The sequence below is a fragment of the Pelophylax lessonae genome, assembly GCF_965119305.1.
Source record: "Pelophylax lessonae genome assembly, chromosome: 12".
Lineage (NCBI taxonomy): Eukaryota > Metazoa > Chordata > Amphibia > Anura > Ranidae > Pelophylax > Pelophylax lessonae.
Window position 1 is genome coordinate 10,685,468 of NC_138779.1, and position 18,577 is coordinate 10,704,044.

The window sequence follows — 18,577 nt, forward strand, 5'->3', positions numbered from 1 at the left end:
ACAAGCTGTCCGAGCTGCCGATCAAGCTAACAGAGCTACCGGCGGATTTGCAACTCACGCGGCCGGATCGGGGCCCCAAATTTAAGCCGCGGCATCGCGGCCTACTCTTTGGCTGTCCAAGCTGTTGACCAGGCTGTTCGAACTGCTGACCGTGTTGACAGAGCCGCGGACGCGAGTACGCCTCCCCCCCCCCCCCCCTCACTCAGGGGGTGGCCATAGGGTCTGCCTAATGCCCCTCTTGAACAGAGAGGCGTTTTTAGCGAAGTGAAACAATCATTATTGTGTAGGTGAGGGTGCTCTGAATGTGTGTCTGCGTCAGGGTGGGCCCTCTCTCCTCTTTGCGGGATTGTGGTCGGCAACCTCCCCTGCTTATGTTCTTAGGGTGAGCTTAGCATATAGCGACTCTACTGGATCTGCGTCCATGTGCAGTAAGAGGATTCCTCTAACTGCACATGGAAAGGCGCTGGTGGATGCAATGATTGTAATGGTGCAGGAAACAAACATGGGAGATGAAGCTGCTGCGTTAGAGGCGCCGGTCCCCTTTGGGTCCGAAGATCCTTTACAGCGGCAAAAGGCATTTCCTCATTCCCCGCCTACTGTAACAAAATTGTTTGCGAGTCAGTGGAGTTGTTCTAAATGCAATATGGCAATGCCTAAGTGTTTTGATAGATGTTAGCCTTTGAGGAGTACGTGGGCAGTCCCACCTGTGGTGGACTCTCAGGTCTCCAGGCTGAATAAATCCACCTTAATTCCGGTGTAGGAGTCTTTGGTTTTTAAAAGATCCTTTTTATGAGAGCCAAGACTTTGGTCCGCCACATGTTTACTGTGGCCGGTTCGGTCCTTAGGCCGGTGTCCACCATAGCATGGTGTTCCTGACTTCCTGAGTGGGCAAAGCTTTTGTGCCAGGATCTGGAGGAGGAACAGATTCCTCCGGCCTTTTTGGAGCTGGCGGACTAGTTTGTCCAGGGGTTGCAATTTGTCTAATGCCTCTCTGGATGCAGCTCCCTTAGTCTCTGGGCTGTCCGTGATAGCAATGATCCTTCGACACATATGGCTAAAATGCTGGACTAGTACAGACCAGACTTTCCAAAAGGCCTTATGTGATCTTCCCTTTGTGGGGAATCGTCTTTCGGAGGCTGCCTGGAAAGGACCTCCTCCAGAGGTTCCATGAGGACCTGGCCTGGTATGCCGAGAGCGGGTCCTTCCAGACCTGCAGACAAACACCCCTTCTGCCTGAAGGGGCACTCTCACCCATATCTGGGGTGGGGGATGTCTTTGCATCTTTCCGGACCCGTGGATCTCCCTGATTCAAGACAGGTGGGTCCACGAGCTGATTTGGTCCGGCTACAAGATCGAGTTTTCAGGCTTCTCCTTCAGAGAGGTTCTTTCCTTACAACCTATGTTTATCCCCAAACCACCTGCGAGGTCTCTTCGGGGGGAGTGCAAAACTTGCTTCTACAAGGGGTGATTGTTCCCGTCTCAGAACATTTGTTTCATGTTTGCAGGTCCCAGGAAGGAAAGCGAGGTATGTCCAATCTTGGACCTAAAGCTCTGAACCACTTTGTGTGGGCACAGAGGTTTCAAATGGAGTCCATTCGTATGGTCCTGTTGGCCTCACATTTCAACAGGAAGGTTCTTGGGTTTGTGTCTCAGGATCCTCTGGCCAACGCCTCAGACGCACTGGTGGCTCTTTTGGGACCAGTATCATCTGATATGCCTTTCCTCTTCTAGAGCTTCTGCCAAGACTCCCGCATAGGCTCGAGGCCTTGTCGGTCTTGGTACGCAGATCTGATATGGTTGGTCACCGATGCTTCCCTGGAGACTTCCTCTTAGAGGGGGGGGGGGGGATCTGTTGGCTCAAGGGCCAATCTTCCATCTTGCTTTACAGTCGCTGGCTTTAACGGCTTGGCTGTCAGAAGCCAGTTGCTGAAGGCAAGAGGGTTGTCTGAATCTGATTTCCACGCCGTTGTAAGCTAGTAAATCTACTTCTAGGTAGATTTATCATCGCGTTTCACATCCGCAAAGTACGCTCTTAATCTCTTGGGGTCACGCCTGCTCCTTTTTGGCGACACAGTTTGGCTTTCCTCCAAAAAGATGTGGAGCCTCAGGTACCACCGTGGGCCAGGGTTGGCCTTGGTGGTTTTCTTTGATCATCCTTTGGCTTCGCTTTCTGTGGTTCGCCACTTGGCTCCCCCAGTGTGGTCTCCATTGGCCTCGTGGGATCTCAACTTTGTGCCATCGGTTCTTCAGTAACCGCTGTTGTAAAATATTCACTAGATTCCTCTGCTTACATTGTCCCAGAGGGTTTCCTTCTTGGTGGCTTTTTCTCCTGCACGTAGGGTGTCGGAGCTGGCAGCTTGTCTTATCCTTCACCCTACTTGGTGGTTCACGGAGATGAAGTGGTACTTTGGCCCTGCCAGTCGTTCCTAAAGTCATCTCTGGTTTCCATTTAAATAAAGGTTACCTTCCTTGTGGCCTAAGCACCCTAAAGAGATTGCCTTACATTCTTTGGATGTGGCTCGGGCAATCATGGTGTACCTGGCGACTGAGTCGTTCCAAAAATTGGATTCCATATTTGTCCTTATGGATGGACCATTTTAAGAGGCTGGCCGCATCTGCTGCAACCATTTCCAGATGGATTAGGCAGATGGTGGTGCAGGCCTATTTCATTAAGGGTCAGGATCCTCCTGTTATGGCGCATTCTACATGGGGGCTTAAGTGCATCTTGGGCCTTCCGTCATCAGGCATCAGTGGTGCAGGTTTGCAAGGCAGGTCACCTGGTCGTCCGAGCACATTTTCACAAAATGTTAAAGATGGATGTGTTGGCATCTGCGGATGCCTTTTGGCCGCAAGGGTTTGTAGACCGCTGTTGAAGAGGATTAAGTCCTCTTTGAGGGTGTACTTTTGTCAGGTGAGCTCCAGTTGTTCCTGTTTTACCCAGTTGGCTAAGTTTAGCCTTTTGGAAGTTATTTATTGTTATGTCCTCCCTCATGTTGACACTGCTTTTTGGGGTCAAAAGAAGATATGGAGCTGCTGTGTCGGTCAATGAATGAAAGAGAAAAATTGAATTTTTGTCTAGCACCCCTCTAATGAGTTGGGGGGGGGGGTATGTTCTTCTGACACTGTTTATTACAAAACTTAAGAGCAGGAAATGGGAGTATACCCCCTGGGACTGCCCTATGGACCTAGTCAAACTCAACTCTTTTCCATCTAATGTCCTACTCCTAGGATGAGCAGCATAACCCACGGGTCAAGGAAAATATGGAGCTGTGTCTGTCAATGAACATCAGAGAAAAGGATTTTACGGTAAGACAAAAAAATCCAGTTTTTGATGACAAACATATAAACTGCTTTTCTTCAACTCACATTTTTTTTTTTTTTTTTTTTATGATAAAACATGTTACACCTATCATGCAAGAGTGACCCCCAAACCTCCTCTTCTGGGATCCCCCGCTGGTATGGTCTGCTCCCATAGCAAGCCACTTGCTATGGGGCCAGACGTGTAGGCTTATGTGTGGGTCTCTTTCCCACACCCGCTCCCTCCTCAACAGTATTTGATCTACAGCAGCAGGTCTGTAAGAGTTGAAAAGCAGCACTGTTGCTCTCGGGCACAGTGCTGGATCTAGAGAGAACGCGTAGGGAGCGGATCATGGTTTTTTACCTTCACCTTCCTATGCATAAGGGTAAAAACCTCCTCTGTACAGCCGCCTCCCCCACCCCTACATACTTACCTGAGCCCCATCTTGATCCAGCGAGGTGTACGGGAGCATCCACTCTCCAGGTACTCTCCCTCATCATTGGCTGAGACAGCAGCGGGATTGGCTCCCACTGTGAAGCACATGAGGAGAGAAGGGGTGGGGCCGAGTCACAGCTTTGTGTGTGCATGTCCGAGCAAGAGAATGTCATCAGCACACCAAGGATCTCCCGAGTGGGTCCAAAGCTTTAATCAGCAATCACATTGTTACAGCAGATTTCAACATTTCTGAGCCACGTAGGATCCCCTCATCAGGCATGCAACAAGGTGTGCATGGACACAGAGCTGCGGCTCAGAACAGACCTACTTGGGGGTGACCCCACTGCAAGCGGTTTTCTCTGTGGGCCTAGGCAGGAGTGAAGAGTGCCAGCGAGGGACCCGAGGAGGATCGGGGCTTCTCTATGAAAAAAAATCACTACACAGCTATAGTATAACATGTTGAGAATGCATTTAAGTGATATTCAAAGGTTTGATTTTTTTATTTTTATTTTTTTTATATAAATGTCATATCTCATACTTACCTGCTTTGTGCAGTGGTTTTGCACATAGCAACCCCAGCCTTCTTGGGTACCCCGTTGGTGCTCCTAGCTTCGCCTCCTTGACCAGTGTTCAAAAGCAGGCCGCATGCTATGGGGGCACTGGTGCATGCTTTCTCCCAAGCTCCACTATACAGGGCTGCTGCTCGGCCCTGCCCTCTCCTCACTGGCTGTGACTGACAGAAGCGGGAGCCAAGTCTCCTGCTGCTGTATCCCAGCCAATGAGAAGAGACACCTGGGACAGCCTGAAGGTAAAAAACAGTCATGCCTTTAGAACCACTTTAGCGTAGTTAAATAAAAGCCTAGTTTTACAACAGTCATTTGCTCTCTAAAGCACATCTTTAGCTTTTTCATAGATTTAGGAATGTCAATCTGAATGAAATGCAAGAGCACCTTGACTCAAACCTTTCTTCTGTTATTAAAAATCTATACCTGTATGCTTCTAGATTGTAAAGTGGTTCCAGAATGTGTTAAAACATTACCGTGCACACTAAAGTAAAGGTGTAATATTTAGAGCCTGTTGACATATAGCGTGGTGACTGAATGTTTTTTCTACACTAGACCACCACCAGTAGGGCACTAGAAAATAGGCCCATTCACAATAAAATGCAGCCTGCAGTGTGGTGCAGTGAGCTGCGATACAATGCAGGCATGCTGAATTTTACCGCAGTGCACAGGTAAGCAAAGCATGTCAGCGTACAGCAGTGCAATGCACCACCATGCAGTGACATGAATGAAGTGTCACTATGTGCACTTCAAAAAAAAAAAAAAAAAAAGGAAATTTTGGAGAACTGTAGCCGTAACCAACAGCGGCCCGCGCACTAAACTGCAGCATTTTGTGTGCGTAGACTGTGAATAGGTTCTTATGTGTGTGTGTTCCGGTCTGTTGATTATCTGACCCATAGGAAGCTCCAGTGGAGACTAAACAGTTACTTCTCCATCCCCGGCATGACTCACCTCTTAGAAAATGGCACCTCTGAAGTCACAGTGATTTTACTCTTGCTTCTCTCAATAGTGACAACTCCGCCACCCAGGTTGCCAACTTTTCCATTCACCTTGATGCGGTCGTGCAAGAACTGTTCCTGTAACAATTTTAAAAGGATAACCTTTAGCGTGCACATTTTACAATACTGTAATTACTGCATTGAAATTACAGCATGGTGTTAAGTTTAGAATATATGCAGAAATCAGGAGGTGTGCCCACCTTCAGAGGGCTGAGTAGTAGCAACATGCAGCTATTGTGGTCACAGTGAGACTCATGCCAGGAGCCGCTGTCAGCCAAGTAACGCATGGTGAGGTGTCAGCTGGGCTGACCACAGACATGCCACATGTCTTCCTGTAGGCTCAGAGGGACACAACTGACCATGCCAACATGATCTGTATCCTTGTGTAGCATGGTCAGAATGATCCAGGTACATAAGGGAACTGGTTCCAGATCACCAGATATTTGCTGCCCAATACGAGTGCCACTGAAAATGAAGACACATTGAGGTTTATAACTGCAAATTACATTAATACAGGGCTCAACAAATCCCAGGTCACCATGGTGATTAGAATATGCGTCCTGGGACCCCATTCACTGCTGGCACCAGAAGCATGGACTGACAATTACTATCGCCCATCACTTGTTTTTTTTTCTTTACATTTAGCCTTGCTGCGGGAAGGAAGTATTCGGGTACCGCTGAGGTGGAGGGGAGAGCAGACATGTCCGCTCTCCTCCTTGTTGCTGACCTGGAAGGGATGTGTATGATGTCACTTTTGGGTCCCCCATTCACAGTTTTCTCAGCCATCAAGGCTGGGAAAGAATGTATTGTGGTGTGATCTGCATTGCATTACATTCAGTGGAGCCCAGAGGACTAAAGAGAACTGGTCACAAAAATATTCAGTGATGGGAAAAAAAAAAGGTCACACGAGAAAAGTCAGACCCCATTCAGTGCAATGGAACCAGTTTAATCAGTGTGACTTGAGTTGCTCCGAGTAAAAAGGTTCCTGCACCACTTTTGGTACACCTGTTAAAGAAGTTGCATGCAAGGCATGCTGAAGTTTGGCTTCAAAGCCGCGGGCGTGTGAACCAGGGCTTAGCTGTCCGCTCGTAAGGGCAGACAGTTGTGCAATGACAGAAAAATCAATGAAATACCTTAAGTACTCAGCAGTGCCATGGCAGTTGATTGAGAACTACAAGCCAACATCTTTAAAGACTTAAATGCTTGTAGTTCACCCATTGACGGCTCTGAATAAATGACGCGGACAAAATTGCGACATCGAGATCGGGGAGAAGATCCCAAGCTAGCTGCCACTACAGGAAGCGGGTCGGGGAGCCACTGCAGCACTGGGAACAGGTAACATATTCCCAAAGGGGAACTTATTTAAAAAGTTTCCAGAAAGTAAATAGTCTCAGACACAATCCCACAGAAGAAACCTATCACAGCTAAGCAGAATGACAGTCTCACAAGTGGTCTGACTTACAAAGTTAGCAGCATCCATGATGCCATCTTCTACAGGGTGTGTGCAGTCCAAGGTGAACTTCAAGAGCTGCTTCTTTTTCTTGCTGCCCTTGGTCGCTGTCTTTTTCTGAGAAAATAAATATAAAAACATTAAGAAAAAAAAAAAAAAAAACAAGACATCAGAAAGGTTGAATTGCGTGGAGGTCTCTCCTGTAAAGATATCCATAGCAGCTTAATGGGTCTATCCTCTACAACAGTGGTCCTCAACTCCGGTCCTCGGGGCCCACTAACGACCAGGTTTGCAAAATAACTAAATTACATCACAGGTGATCTCATTTGCTGCTCAGTGATTGCAGTATTCTAGTCTGCATCTCCCCAAGGTAATACTTAAAATCTGGCCTGCTAGTGGGCCAGAGTACCGGAGTTGAGGACCACTGCTCTACGAGCACAGTAGCCTGCTGTATATTTGAATCGGCATACATCCCTATTGTACCAGAAAAATTACTAGACCACTGTATGCCTAAAGCAGTAGAAAAGTGTTATTTAAAATTATATATATATATATATATATATATATATATATATATATATATATATATATATATATATATATATATATATATATATATATATATATATATATATATATATTATAGTTAAACATGTTATACTTACCTGCTCTGTGTAAATGGTATTGCACAGAGCAGCCCCAAACCTCTTCCTTCTGTGGTCCACTGCTAGCACTCCTGACTCCTCTTCTGTGTGCCTCCACAGCAAGCCGCTTGCTATGGGTGCACGAGGCAGCTTGCTCCCAAGCCGGGGTGTATGTATCCATACACGCACACAGCTTGGGTCCATGTCTACACTCCCCCCATCCCCCAGGATTTGATTGCCTCTGTGTCTTGTGAGGAAAGGTACACAGACAAGTCCCGCTGCAGATGGACACTGCGCTAGATCAAGATAGGACTCCGATAAGTAAAGGGAGGTAAAAGGTTGACTGGGACATTTTTTTTTACCTTAATGGAGGGAATGCATTAAGGTACAAAATGTCACTGGGCTTGAGAACCGCTTTAATCACATGCCGATCTTGATATCTAGCCAATCACATGCCGATCTAGCCAAAAGACATCGTGATCGTCCAGATCTGGGAGGGAGTCTATTGACGTTATCCTAGAACCCCACCCCCCTCAGTTGATCTCCTGTGTATCACAGATCAATGTAAAGGGCCAATCACAGCAGCCCTTTACCATGTGATCAGTTGTATCCAATCACAGCTGAAGACCTGTAAACAAATGCCGGATTTCCTTTCCCCAGCGCTATCAGTGTGTGAGGAAAGGAAAGCTGAAAACTGGCTATCCTGTGACAGGGGACATTTACACTGATAATCAGTGATTATCCATGCAGTCCAATAGGTGCATAAAAATTACTTAGTTTAACTATTTTTTTTTTCTCTTTGGCAAAATTCAGTCTTTTTTTTGCTAAACACACAACCAGTGTTGATTAAATACCACCAAATGAAAGTTCTAGCGGTCTCTAAAAAAAAAAAAAAAAAATTGGTAAAGTCATAGGGGTACAGTGTTGCATGACCCTGCAATTGTCAAAGTGTGACAGCTCTGAAAATTGGACTGGGCAGGAAAAGGTGAAAGTGGAGATGAGGTTTTAGTTCTACATATCAGCAAGGTCTCACGCATTACCAGGCACTACAAGCCAACACAGAACCAGCTGGCTCCAAGATTGAATGATTTCAGCATTATACAATACCTTGACCATCCACGCTCTGCACTTTGTCTTTGTTGAGCACACTTCACCACGTGTTCTACAGAAACATTCTACTAAAGGACATTTTGGTGCAATGCACTGGAACGTGTTAGTGGGCAGCCCTGAAGTGAACAGTGCTGCTGACTGAATTTGTGACCGTCGCAGAACACTCGGTGCTGAATCTGAGCTTTTGATGGTTATTCATCTAGGGCAGGGATATGCAAACTGTGGCCCTCTAGGTGTTGCAAAACTACAAGTCCCACCATGCCTCTGGGTGTCATGCTTGTGGCTGTCAGTCTTGCTATGCATCATGGAACTTTTAGTTCTGCAACATTTGGAGGGCCACAGTTTGCATATCCCTGATCTAGGGGGATCTCCGGACAAATTCAGCCATCCCATCATTCCCCTTCTAACCAACCATAAAAAACAAAAACCCAACAAATAGTAATTACCTTATTAAAGAATAAGTTCACCTTTCATAATAGGTTACATGTCACAACCATATTCAAACATGTACCATGGTATGAAAGGACCAGCCCCTGCTCTGTCACAATTTAAAAGAAAACGCTTTGCCCACGTTACTCATTCACAGTGCTCTGTGAATGGAAAACTACAAGTCCAGACAGCCTTAGTGGCTGTTGGCTTCTAGTGCTCAATTAACTACCACGGCACCGTGAGCGCAGGGGGTAGTTCATTTATTCTTCTGGTCTGAATGTATTGGCTTCCTCATATGAGGTACAAGCAAGCGGAAACACTGACAAATTACATGAGATCAGCGATCTGCTGATGCTGGGTGCAACGTTTTACTGGCTCCCAGAACAAAATAAAAAAAATAAATAAAATGCACATTTTTATTAACCGGCAAGAAAATGTACATTTATTCTTTTGTCAAAGGGTGAACTTATCCTTTACATTTCCAGAGTCTGCCATCATATGACCCACTGTGATGCCTCCAAAGAAACTGCTGGCCTGCAGCCAAAAGGTCTTGAAGTCATTTCATGCAGTTGGGGGGGGGGGGGGGGAATTAGCCCCCACTAATAAAAAGCCAATAAAAAAGTGTGTATGTCACCAGGGAAGGACATAACCATTGATGGACCTTCCAATTCTTCAGTGCAGAAAAAAAACACTGCAGCAGATGTCTTGTCGCCAGAAATCCCAAGTCTCCTATGAGGTGCGGATGTCTCCCGGACACCCGCAAGTGCCACGTGCTGGACCAGGTGTCCGTTGTAGCTGTGACAGAGTGGAGCCGATGCTTACTGTATAGTTCCGGCTCCGTCCCGTTACAGGCGGAATGATATCAAATGTGCCTGTGAGGAGACCGAGAGATACAGGAAGCCTCAGCTCTGCATTCTTCCTCCAGCGCCGATCTTAACACTCTCCGCCAGAAATATCCACAGCAACACCCGCCAGCAGTAAGTCACATGTGCTAGGGGTGCAACTAGCCCCTGACACAATTGTAAATATCCCAGAATGTGCAGCGTTTCTGACTCCTACCACCATGACCACTTCAAAAAAGACTGAAGTGGTCATGGTGGTTGGAGTGTTTCATTAATATCTCTCAGAAGAAGTAAACCAAGTACACATGGGTCGAATGCCAGGCAACATCAGCCGGTTCATTAGAAACTGGCCATTCGGCATGCGTGAAAAAAATACTGGCTCCTAACATTAGCTGGCTCCTAGATTTAAAGCAAGTTTGTCAAGCCCTGCTATAGGTAGTGTAAATATCTCCTAAACGTGCAGCATTTGGGAGATATTTACATTACATGCAGCCAGTGACATCACTGGCGCATGCACTCTGAAGGAACAGCCACCTGTGCAGTAAACGGCGGATCCCGCACAGGAGTGTCTTCATCGCTTTTACTGGTAACGTCTTTTCCAGGAGCATCAGGACAGCCACCTCGGAGAGACCTTCGCTCCTCCCTTCTCAGGAAACACTGCCCCAACCAGGTAGATTGAAACCCCCCATCAGTTCTCAAAGAGTGCCTTCGACCAGCTGGGGAGACACAGACATATCATACCAATCTCCATTCTTCTGACAGTCTTATGTCCAGACCTTCTTCAGGTGGGTAACAGTGCTGTCCTGAAAGACTCCTGGAAAAGACATTACCGGTAAGAGAAACTCTTGTTTTTCAGGACAGCCACCTCTGAGAGGATAAGCGAGTACTTATCCCTATCCCTAGGGTGGGACCAAAGCTTGAAGGGCTTTGCGCTCAAAAGCCTGATCTTTAGTGGACAACAGGTCCAGCCTGTAGTGCTTGGTGAAGGTTGAAAAACTGGACCAGGGCACTGCCCGGCAGATCTGCTCTAGGGTAGCACCAGCTCTCATACTCCTGGGAAGTCGCCACAGCCCTAGTGGAATGTGCTCCGATACCCAACTGGGACCTCCTTTCCGCTGAAACATAGGCATGGCTAACCTAAGCAATCTGGCTAAGGAAAGCTTAAGAGGCTTTAGAACCCTTAATAGAGCCAGCAAATAGAACAAAGAAGGAATCAAACTTCCTAAATACCTTTGTATGATCTATGTACTGAAGGACACACCCAACATCCAAGTTTTGATCGTTACCCTCCTGTTCACTCACGGGATTCGTACAGAAAGTTGGTAAAACGATTTCTTGGTCTCTGTGAAACTTCAAGGTTACTTTTGGTAAGAAAGCCGGATCCTAAATACAAACTTATCCAGAAAAACTTGTAAGAAAGGAGCTTCTAGTTCACTAACCCTTCTGGCGGTAGGGATCGCCACTTAAAAAAAAAAAAGCTGTCTTGAGGTTTAAAAATTTCACCGCACAAGACTTAATAGGTTCAAACGGCTCTCCTAAGAGCCTGTAGAACCATGATCCCACATAGAAAAAGGGGTGATTGCCTACTGGTCTCTATATGTTTAATGTCCTAAAGAATTAAAATCACCCAAAGGTTTTCGGCTAAGTATACTTCTAAAAAGACACTTCTTGCCGAGACTTGACTCTTTAGGGTGCTGACAGCTAAACCTTTATCTGCCCCACTTTGCAGAAATTCCAGCACTGCCACTGAGCTGCCTACATCCAAGGATCTCTCCGTGCACCAGCTGTTAAAACGCTTCAAGGTCTTAAGGTAAATGGCCCACGTTTCCCTTTTCCTGCTACTAAGCAGTGTCGCCACCAAGTGACCCGAAAACTCTTTGCTTCCTCAGAAGCCAGGTTGCGAGATTCCAGTGCTCCACCTAGGGACAGGAAACTGGACCCTGAAACAGAAGGTCCTCCCGAATTGGTAGAATCCAGGGGGGGCTCCACGGCCTGACCCTTCAGGACCAAAAACCAGTCTCCTGGGCCAACGTGATGCAATGAGGATCAGGGTACTGTCCTGAAACTTCCTCAGGACCGCTGGTATTAGTACAGGCGGGTGGAAGGCATAGCATCTGGAGAAATGCCAGCTCTGAGGGAGCAAATCCGATCCAAGTGCCCCGTCTCGCCTGTTCAGAGAGAAGAGCTGCATTTTCGTATTCTGCCAAGAGACAAACAGACCATGGCAAACTACACCATGGAGCTAGTGGGGGGGGGGGGGGAAGGGAACACCATCCCAGGGTCCTTACCTTAGAATAGCTGGTGCTGGCTTCACTTGGAGAAGTCCCTATTCCCTGTTCTTCTGACATCTCCAGAGTGGTCGCAAGCCTGCTGTCCCCCAGTGTTCGGCTCGCACCAGCCTATTGTCCGGTCCGCACTTCAAACCCCCTTCAGCCGAAACCGGAAGCCGTGGGACCTTCGGCGAAGTGCCCGCCTCCACCAGAAGTGACGTCACCCACCACCCGAAGCTCCATCTGCTTGCCGCAAGATGCGGGAAGATCAGTCGCACCTCTGCAGCACTCCCCTGAGCAATGAAGACCCCCCCCCCCCCCCCGAGGAAAAGCTGGGGTGACGCCAGGCAGCCCAATAGGTAGATTGTAATCTGAGATCCCTACCCAAACCCTTAGTTGCGCATTGAGAGAGACTTTAGCCTCCCCAGCTGTTTCAGCCCTGGTTCCTGGCGATGTTTCCTGACCGGAGGAAACACCAGGACTGAAGGGCTCTGGCTGACATGGTTTCTATCTACATGGTTGAGGCAGTGATTCCTGAGAAGGAAGGAGCCAAGTTCTCTCAGAGGTGGCTGTCCTGAAAAACGGGGGTAAAAGAAGGCAAAGCGGTTGTATACCGCTCAAGTGTTTGACCTTTAGATCATATTTAATTTTTTTAAATTAAATATGATGGGTTATATTTAGTTGGGGGGGGGGGGGGATTAGCCCAGAGATGAGCTGCAATTGCCTTGTGGCACAGGATTAGTTTCTCATTGCCTATACAGTGAAATCAAACAATCTGAAAGTTGTTGATCAGTACAAAATGTGAGAATATCCAGCTGTGTCATCTGGCCCAAAGGGTGCCGATATGAGCAATCCATCACAATGTACAACCTCAGTGTAGGATCAGTATTGGGACTCCTAAAGAAAAGCTCTGCAACAGAGGCTCAAAAAAAAAAATAAAAGATCTGCATGTCACCCCTGACATTTAACTTCTGACAGATCAACCCCCACCTGTGCCATGAGCCCCTTCTATCCCCACACACTGAATTGAGGACCAGCTGTGTGCTTTTTGCACTTGGGCCATGTGTGATAGTGACAGAGTCCCCCACTCGTATCTGTAACCATCAGGCATGCCAAAAATACAGCACAAGCCGTTCACCAAAGCAAAGCCAGAAATACAGAGGATTCTTTCACCAACTGTGCTCAGAAGTACTATATTTAGATGGCTCCAGGCATGAATACAAATCTTTAGGGTACATCTACAGAGGTGTGCATGCAGTAGTGTGTATGTGCATTACTTGTGTGTTTTTGTGAGAAGACAAAAAGGCTCAATTTACCACACAGAATAACTGCACATCAATGTATATAATGTGCTACATACTATACTGGGGTTGCACTAATACTTTTTTTTTCTTCTTTAGGGGGAGTTTATGTACCGATGCCTTTCCTGTGCAATTTGAGCCCATACCAAATGAATAGGCTCACATCGCACTGCAAAGAATTGCATGCAATTTAAACAGGAATGTGGTGCAATTCCTATGCAAATCACATGCAGTTTCGCGCACCGCTCGTGTGTGAACCCAGACTGAAATCACAATGACATGCCTGGGTACAAACAGGAGCAGTGGGGAAACTGCATGCAATTCAGACAGGAATCGCACTGCATTCCTGTTCAAATCATGTGATTTTTTTGCAGAGCGATTTGAGCACATTCATTTTGTATGGGCTCAAATCACACCACAAAAAAGTTATTGGTGCATTTTAACAAGTACAAGTACTTGTGAAAATATTCTGCGTCGGCACCAATACCAGAATCGGTGCAACCCTACATGCTACAAATTGTCATTTCAGCAGGTCCCATATAAACAGCCTATCGTTCACAAGGGTGTACTACAGCATACTCCCATGTGAGGGTCATGTTTACCCATATGGGGATATGCATGCATCCCCATCTATGTCTACTGGGATGCACAGACACAGCCGTGGCTTCCAATCTGACATCCAAGCGGGTGCCTGGCCCTGAACACACGGCCTGCATTAGGGGGTCAAGCAGGCAGGGGGCAAATCACCTGTATTGCCTCTCTGCAGCTGGTCTTTCATCTCCTCTGAGGAACCATGTCTTGTTCTGCACTGCATCTGTATGGGAGCAGCCATCTTAGTAGATGGCAGAGCTTTGCTTCCTCACTTCCATTAAGGAGAACAGCACAGGCCTCGCTAATTCCCACTTTAAAATTGCCCGCGACTAGAAACCAGAGGCAGCAGTGTCTTGGAGCTCATTCTGCAGATAAACAGTTATGAGGCCTAGGCACGCTCACATGCCAGGAAGTTTACCGGTGTATTTCAAGAGAAAATCCAGACTAACAGGTTAAACTTTCAGGGTGCTGCTTAGGAAAAATTGGCATCTCTAAAAGCGTGCCCTATGACAAAACACTTTTTGAGCTCAGATCTACTTTAGGAACTGAACACTGCCACTGACCACAGCATCACCATCAAGCTACTACAGCTAGAAAGAAGGTGCAAGGCAGAAATGTTTCATGGCCGAGTGTCATGCATGATGATTCAGAACATAATAGTCATTTGTCACCAGCACACTTTGAAGAGGCCCAGTCTGTCACTTTGATGTCATCCCAACCTCCACAAACATACCAGAGGCTAGGAGGAGAGGTGATGTCACTCTGTCATGTGACAGTGCTCAGGCCTAGTGAGTGGTTGCTACATCTGAGCACTGCATCACATGAACCCCCATATCTCTGAAGAGCCTGGTATTTCTCTGAAGAGATGAGTAGCAGATGTGGCTTTCCACACTGATATCATTTCACCCTGACTTGCAGAAATCCCAACCTAACCCTTGTATTGAAAATTGACAGCCGCCACACCGAAAAGGTAGCCCAGGCCTGGTGTGAAAGAATGATTATATCCGTGGGAGGGTCAGAGGGGTGTGACCTGGGAAGAGACTAGGCTTCAGCCGTTCTTTGGGCTGTCTTTTCAGCGTGTGACTGTTCACTTTTGATACCACTTTTTGGAGGCCTTTGGTTTGTACTGTAAGCTTGGACCAGCTTTTATTGGATGCCGGCACCCGCCAGTGGCGTAGTCACCGGGTGCATTTGTGTCGATGTATGGAGCATTGCTCTGTGGGCTTTTGTTGGTATTAACTGATTTCTGAGAATCACAGCAAAGCTCAACATCTGGAGCATTGCAGAACCCCTCATTCACACTACAGGCGCTCTGATCATTTGACAGGCGGTGGAGACATTGCCTTCTCACTGCCTGACTGATTTAACCCTTAGATTCCCCACACTAGTCCTGCAACCATGGGCATTGCATAGGCGTGTGTGGTGCCTGCAGAGTGGCCTCAGTCAAGATGGTTGCATTCAGGGGGTGCCATGCACACCAAAAGTGACCTCCTGGGGTTACGCTTCTGCCACTGCATATGTACACCCCAGGCTGCTGCGTCTGCAACTAACAGGGGTAGCAGTTGGGGGAAGAGATGGTAAATGCGTGGCTTATGGAGGGTACAGCAGTGGGGTTTTTTGACCTACAACTGCTATTGTAAGCGAGTCTCAAGGCCCTTACAGGTCAGGGCCTTAGAATTATTGCTCACTTGGGTGTGTGCAGTGCAGATGTACCCAGGTGAAACTGCTGCTTGCGTTTATGTTCTTGTGTGTGTACACAGTGGAGCTTTAAAGCGGTAGTATCACCAATTTTACAACTTTGCATAATCAAAATGATCTGTGTCCGTATTATTTTACCAACCTTTTACCCTGCCTGTCACTTCAGCCGTTCTCCTTCGATTTAGATCGCTGCAGTCAATTACGTCACTCGCGCATGCTCATTGTGATCTTATTTTCCGGCAAGATAATGAGCTTGCCGGAATAATTCAGTGTCTATTGCGGGGCTGCGTCATTTCCTCTGCTAGACGTCAGCCCCGTGCTCCCGCGAGACTCCGACCTTCCCCCATGAAAAAAATTCTCCACTACCCCATGTGACTTGCTACGTCACAGGGGAGATAGTGGACAGCCTCCTATTGGCTGTCCAAATGGTGAATGAAACCAAAACGAGGCTTGGTTTCGGCGTCTACTGCGCATGCGCGGGATTTAGGAACAAACCCATACTGTGGGCGGAAATACAGCAGCAATCAGCAGACGAAAACCACAGCAAGGATGGCGGCGCTCGACATCACAGAAAACCGAACAGAAAATATGAAATTATACAGGTTAGGAAAACGTATAATTGATTGCTTTCATTCTATTATATTGAAAAATACATGTTACCGGTGTTGATTGCATTTAAATGATATGCTATGACTGAGTTTACTACCGCTTTAACAAATTTGCTTGCATGCATTTTTATTATAGGATGCAATAAAAAAGAAAAAAAAAAAAAAAGTTATATATATATTTTACACTTTAGTGCTTTGACATAAGGAGCCAGTAGCCCCCTATGTGATAACCTACTATACTGACAGGTTCTCTTTTCAGCCAGGTCTCCTGGAAGTGGGGACAGGTATCTGTCAAAAACAGGTACTCCCCCCTCCCCCCAAAAGGTGCCAACATGTGGCACCGCTTTAAAAGAAGACCATACAACCTCGTTCTGATTGACTCTGGAGTAGAAAAAAACCCATGTGATTGGATACACTTTGAATCGGTTCATTAGGGTACATTACAAAGTTATGGTAAACCTAAAGGAAATCATAAAATTAGTTATATATATATAAAAAAAAAAAAAAAAAAAAAAAAGCACGGCTTCAGGAAAACTTTGTCAATAGCATGTGAAACGCAGTGCGGTTTTGTCGTTTGGTTGAAGCAGGTCACATGAAAAGTAGCCGGTGCGTCTCTTGGGCAACAATCTGCACGCAATGCAAGATGGTGCGCAGCAAAACCGCACCACGTTCTAGGCACCAGTGACAATAATGGCACCTGAAGCCACACTTTGCGATTGTAGTGTGTTTTGAGATCACGGGCAAAAAAAAATAATAAAAATTGCAGCAATTCTGCCACAAACTCAAAACGCAAAGGCCTAAAAAGGGCTTTAAATATACCCAAACCATGCATTGCACTGGGCTCCAGGCAGGCCCTGCACTACACAGGAGATGGCAGATCTGCAGGGGATTGCACAGAAGTCAGGCCTGTACACAGGAGATGGCAGATCAGCAGGGGATCGCACAGAAGTCAGGCCTGTACACAGGAGATGGCAGATCTGCAGGGGATTGCACAGAAGTCAGGCCTGGTACACAGGAGATGGCAGATCAGCAGGGGATTGCACAGAAGTCAGGCCTGGTACACAGGAGATGGCAGATCAGCAGGGGATCGCACAGAAGTCAGGCCTGTACACAGGAGATGGCAGATCTGCAGGGGATTGCACAGAAGTCAGGCCTGTACACAGGAGATGGCAGATCTGCAGGGGATTGCACAGAAGTCAGGCCTGGTACACAGGAGATGGCAGATCAGCAGGGGATCGCACAGAAGTCAGGCCTGTACACAGGAGATGGCAGATCAGCAGGGGATTGCACGGCCTGTACACAGGAGATGGCAGATCAGCAGGGGATTGCACGGCCTGTACACAGGAGATGGCAGATCAGCAGGGGATTGCACGGCCTGTACACAGGAGATGATACGATCAGATTGTATGGTGTGTGGCCTCCCTCCCTCTTCACTATGGCGGCTCTGGTATTTCCTGTCCCATCCAATCGGGTTGTGTAGATGGAGATCGGTGTTGGGGTGTCCCCTCCCCACCATGGTAAGGCCTATGGGGAGCCCCAGCACCGGACTGGCCTAATACAACAGGCCTCTCAGTAACAGAGCCGCCCTGAGTCTCAGGCCTCCTCCACGCCGGCACACCGCAATCTTCCACCCCCGCCCTGTCCTCACATCACACCCCAAACTCCCGGGACCGCTTCCTCTACCTACAGGGGAGTAAGCCGAAGCGGCCAGGCCGATCCCCGGGGCCCCCCCGGACCCCGTAAACCCCATAATACGGGGAGCGCGATACACACCTGGGGAGCCATGGCGACCTCAGATGGCTGAAAGGAAGAGGAGGCCGCCGCGCATGCGCTATGTACAGAAAAGGACGGCCAGGCATGCGGAGTAGATGCCAAAACCATCGCGCATGCGTAGGCTGAGCAGCCATTGTCGAACGCGGAGAAGATCGATGGATAGGCAGTCTATAGCGGTATGAGCGAGAGGCGGCCGGGCATGCGTAGTACCATAGGATGCCATTGCGCATGCGTGATCTGATCTGTCTACCCGCTGTCTATAAGCATGCAGTGACACCAGTGGCATTCACAGCTGATCGATTTGTCTGTAGCCTATAATCATTAGATGGTTGAACAGTCCAGCGCTAAACTAGTTGATCTGTAGTCTACAACCATGGGATGGATGAGCAGCCAGGGCTGAAAGCCCGAGCTTGTCGATGGAGCTATATTAGAGGTCTTGAAACTATGGCCCTCCAATGTTCAGGAACTACAATTCCCATCATGCCTAGTCATGTCTGTGAATGTCAAAGTTTTACAATGCCTCATGGGATGTGTAGTTCTGCAACAGCTGGAGGGCCGTAGTTTGAG

At 47.5% G+C, this 18,577-nt stretch overlaps 1 protein-coding gene across 1 annotated transcript in view; it reads right to left on the minus strand.

Annotated features, from left to right (window-relative positions):
* Window positions 1–18,097, minus strand: part of RPL22 (ribosomal protein L22) — a 19,966-nt gene extending 1,869 nt beyond the window's left edge. The window contains exons 1-3 of the mRNA XM_082273349.1: window positions 18,011–18,097; window positions 6,757–6,861; window positions 5,248–5,372 (exon numbers count right to left, since the gene is read on the minus strand). Coding sequence (XP_082129475.1) covers window positions 5,248–5,372; window positions 6,757–6,861; window positions 18,011–18,022 — 242 coding nt within the window. The 5' untranslated portion in view covers window positions 18,023–18,097. The remainder of the gene's footprint in view (window positions 1–5,247; window positions 5,373–6,756; window positions 6,862–18,010) is intronic.
* Window positions 18,098–18,577: the final 480 nt, after the last annotated feature.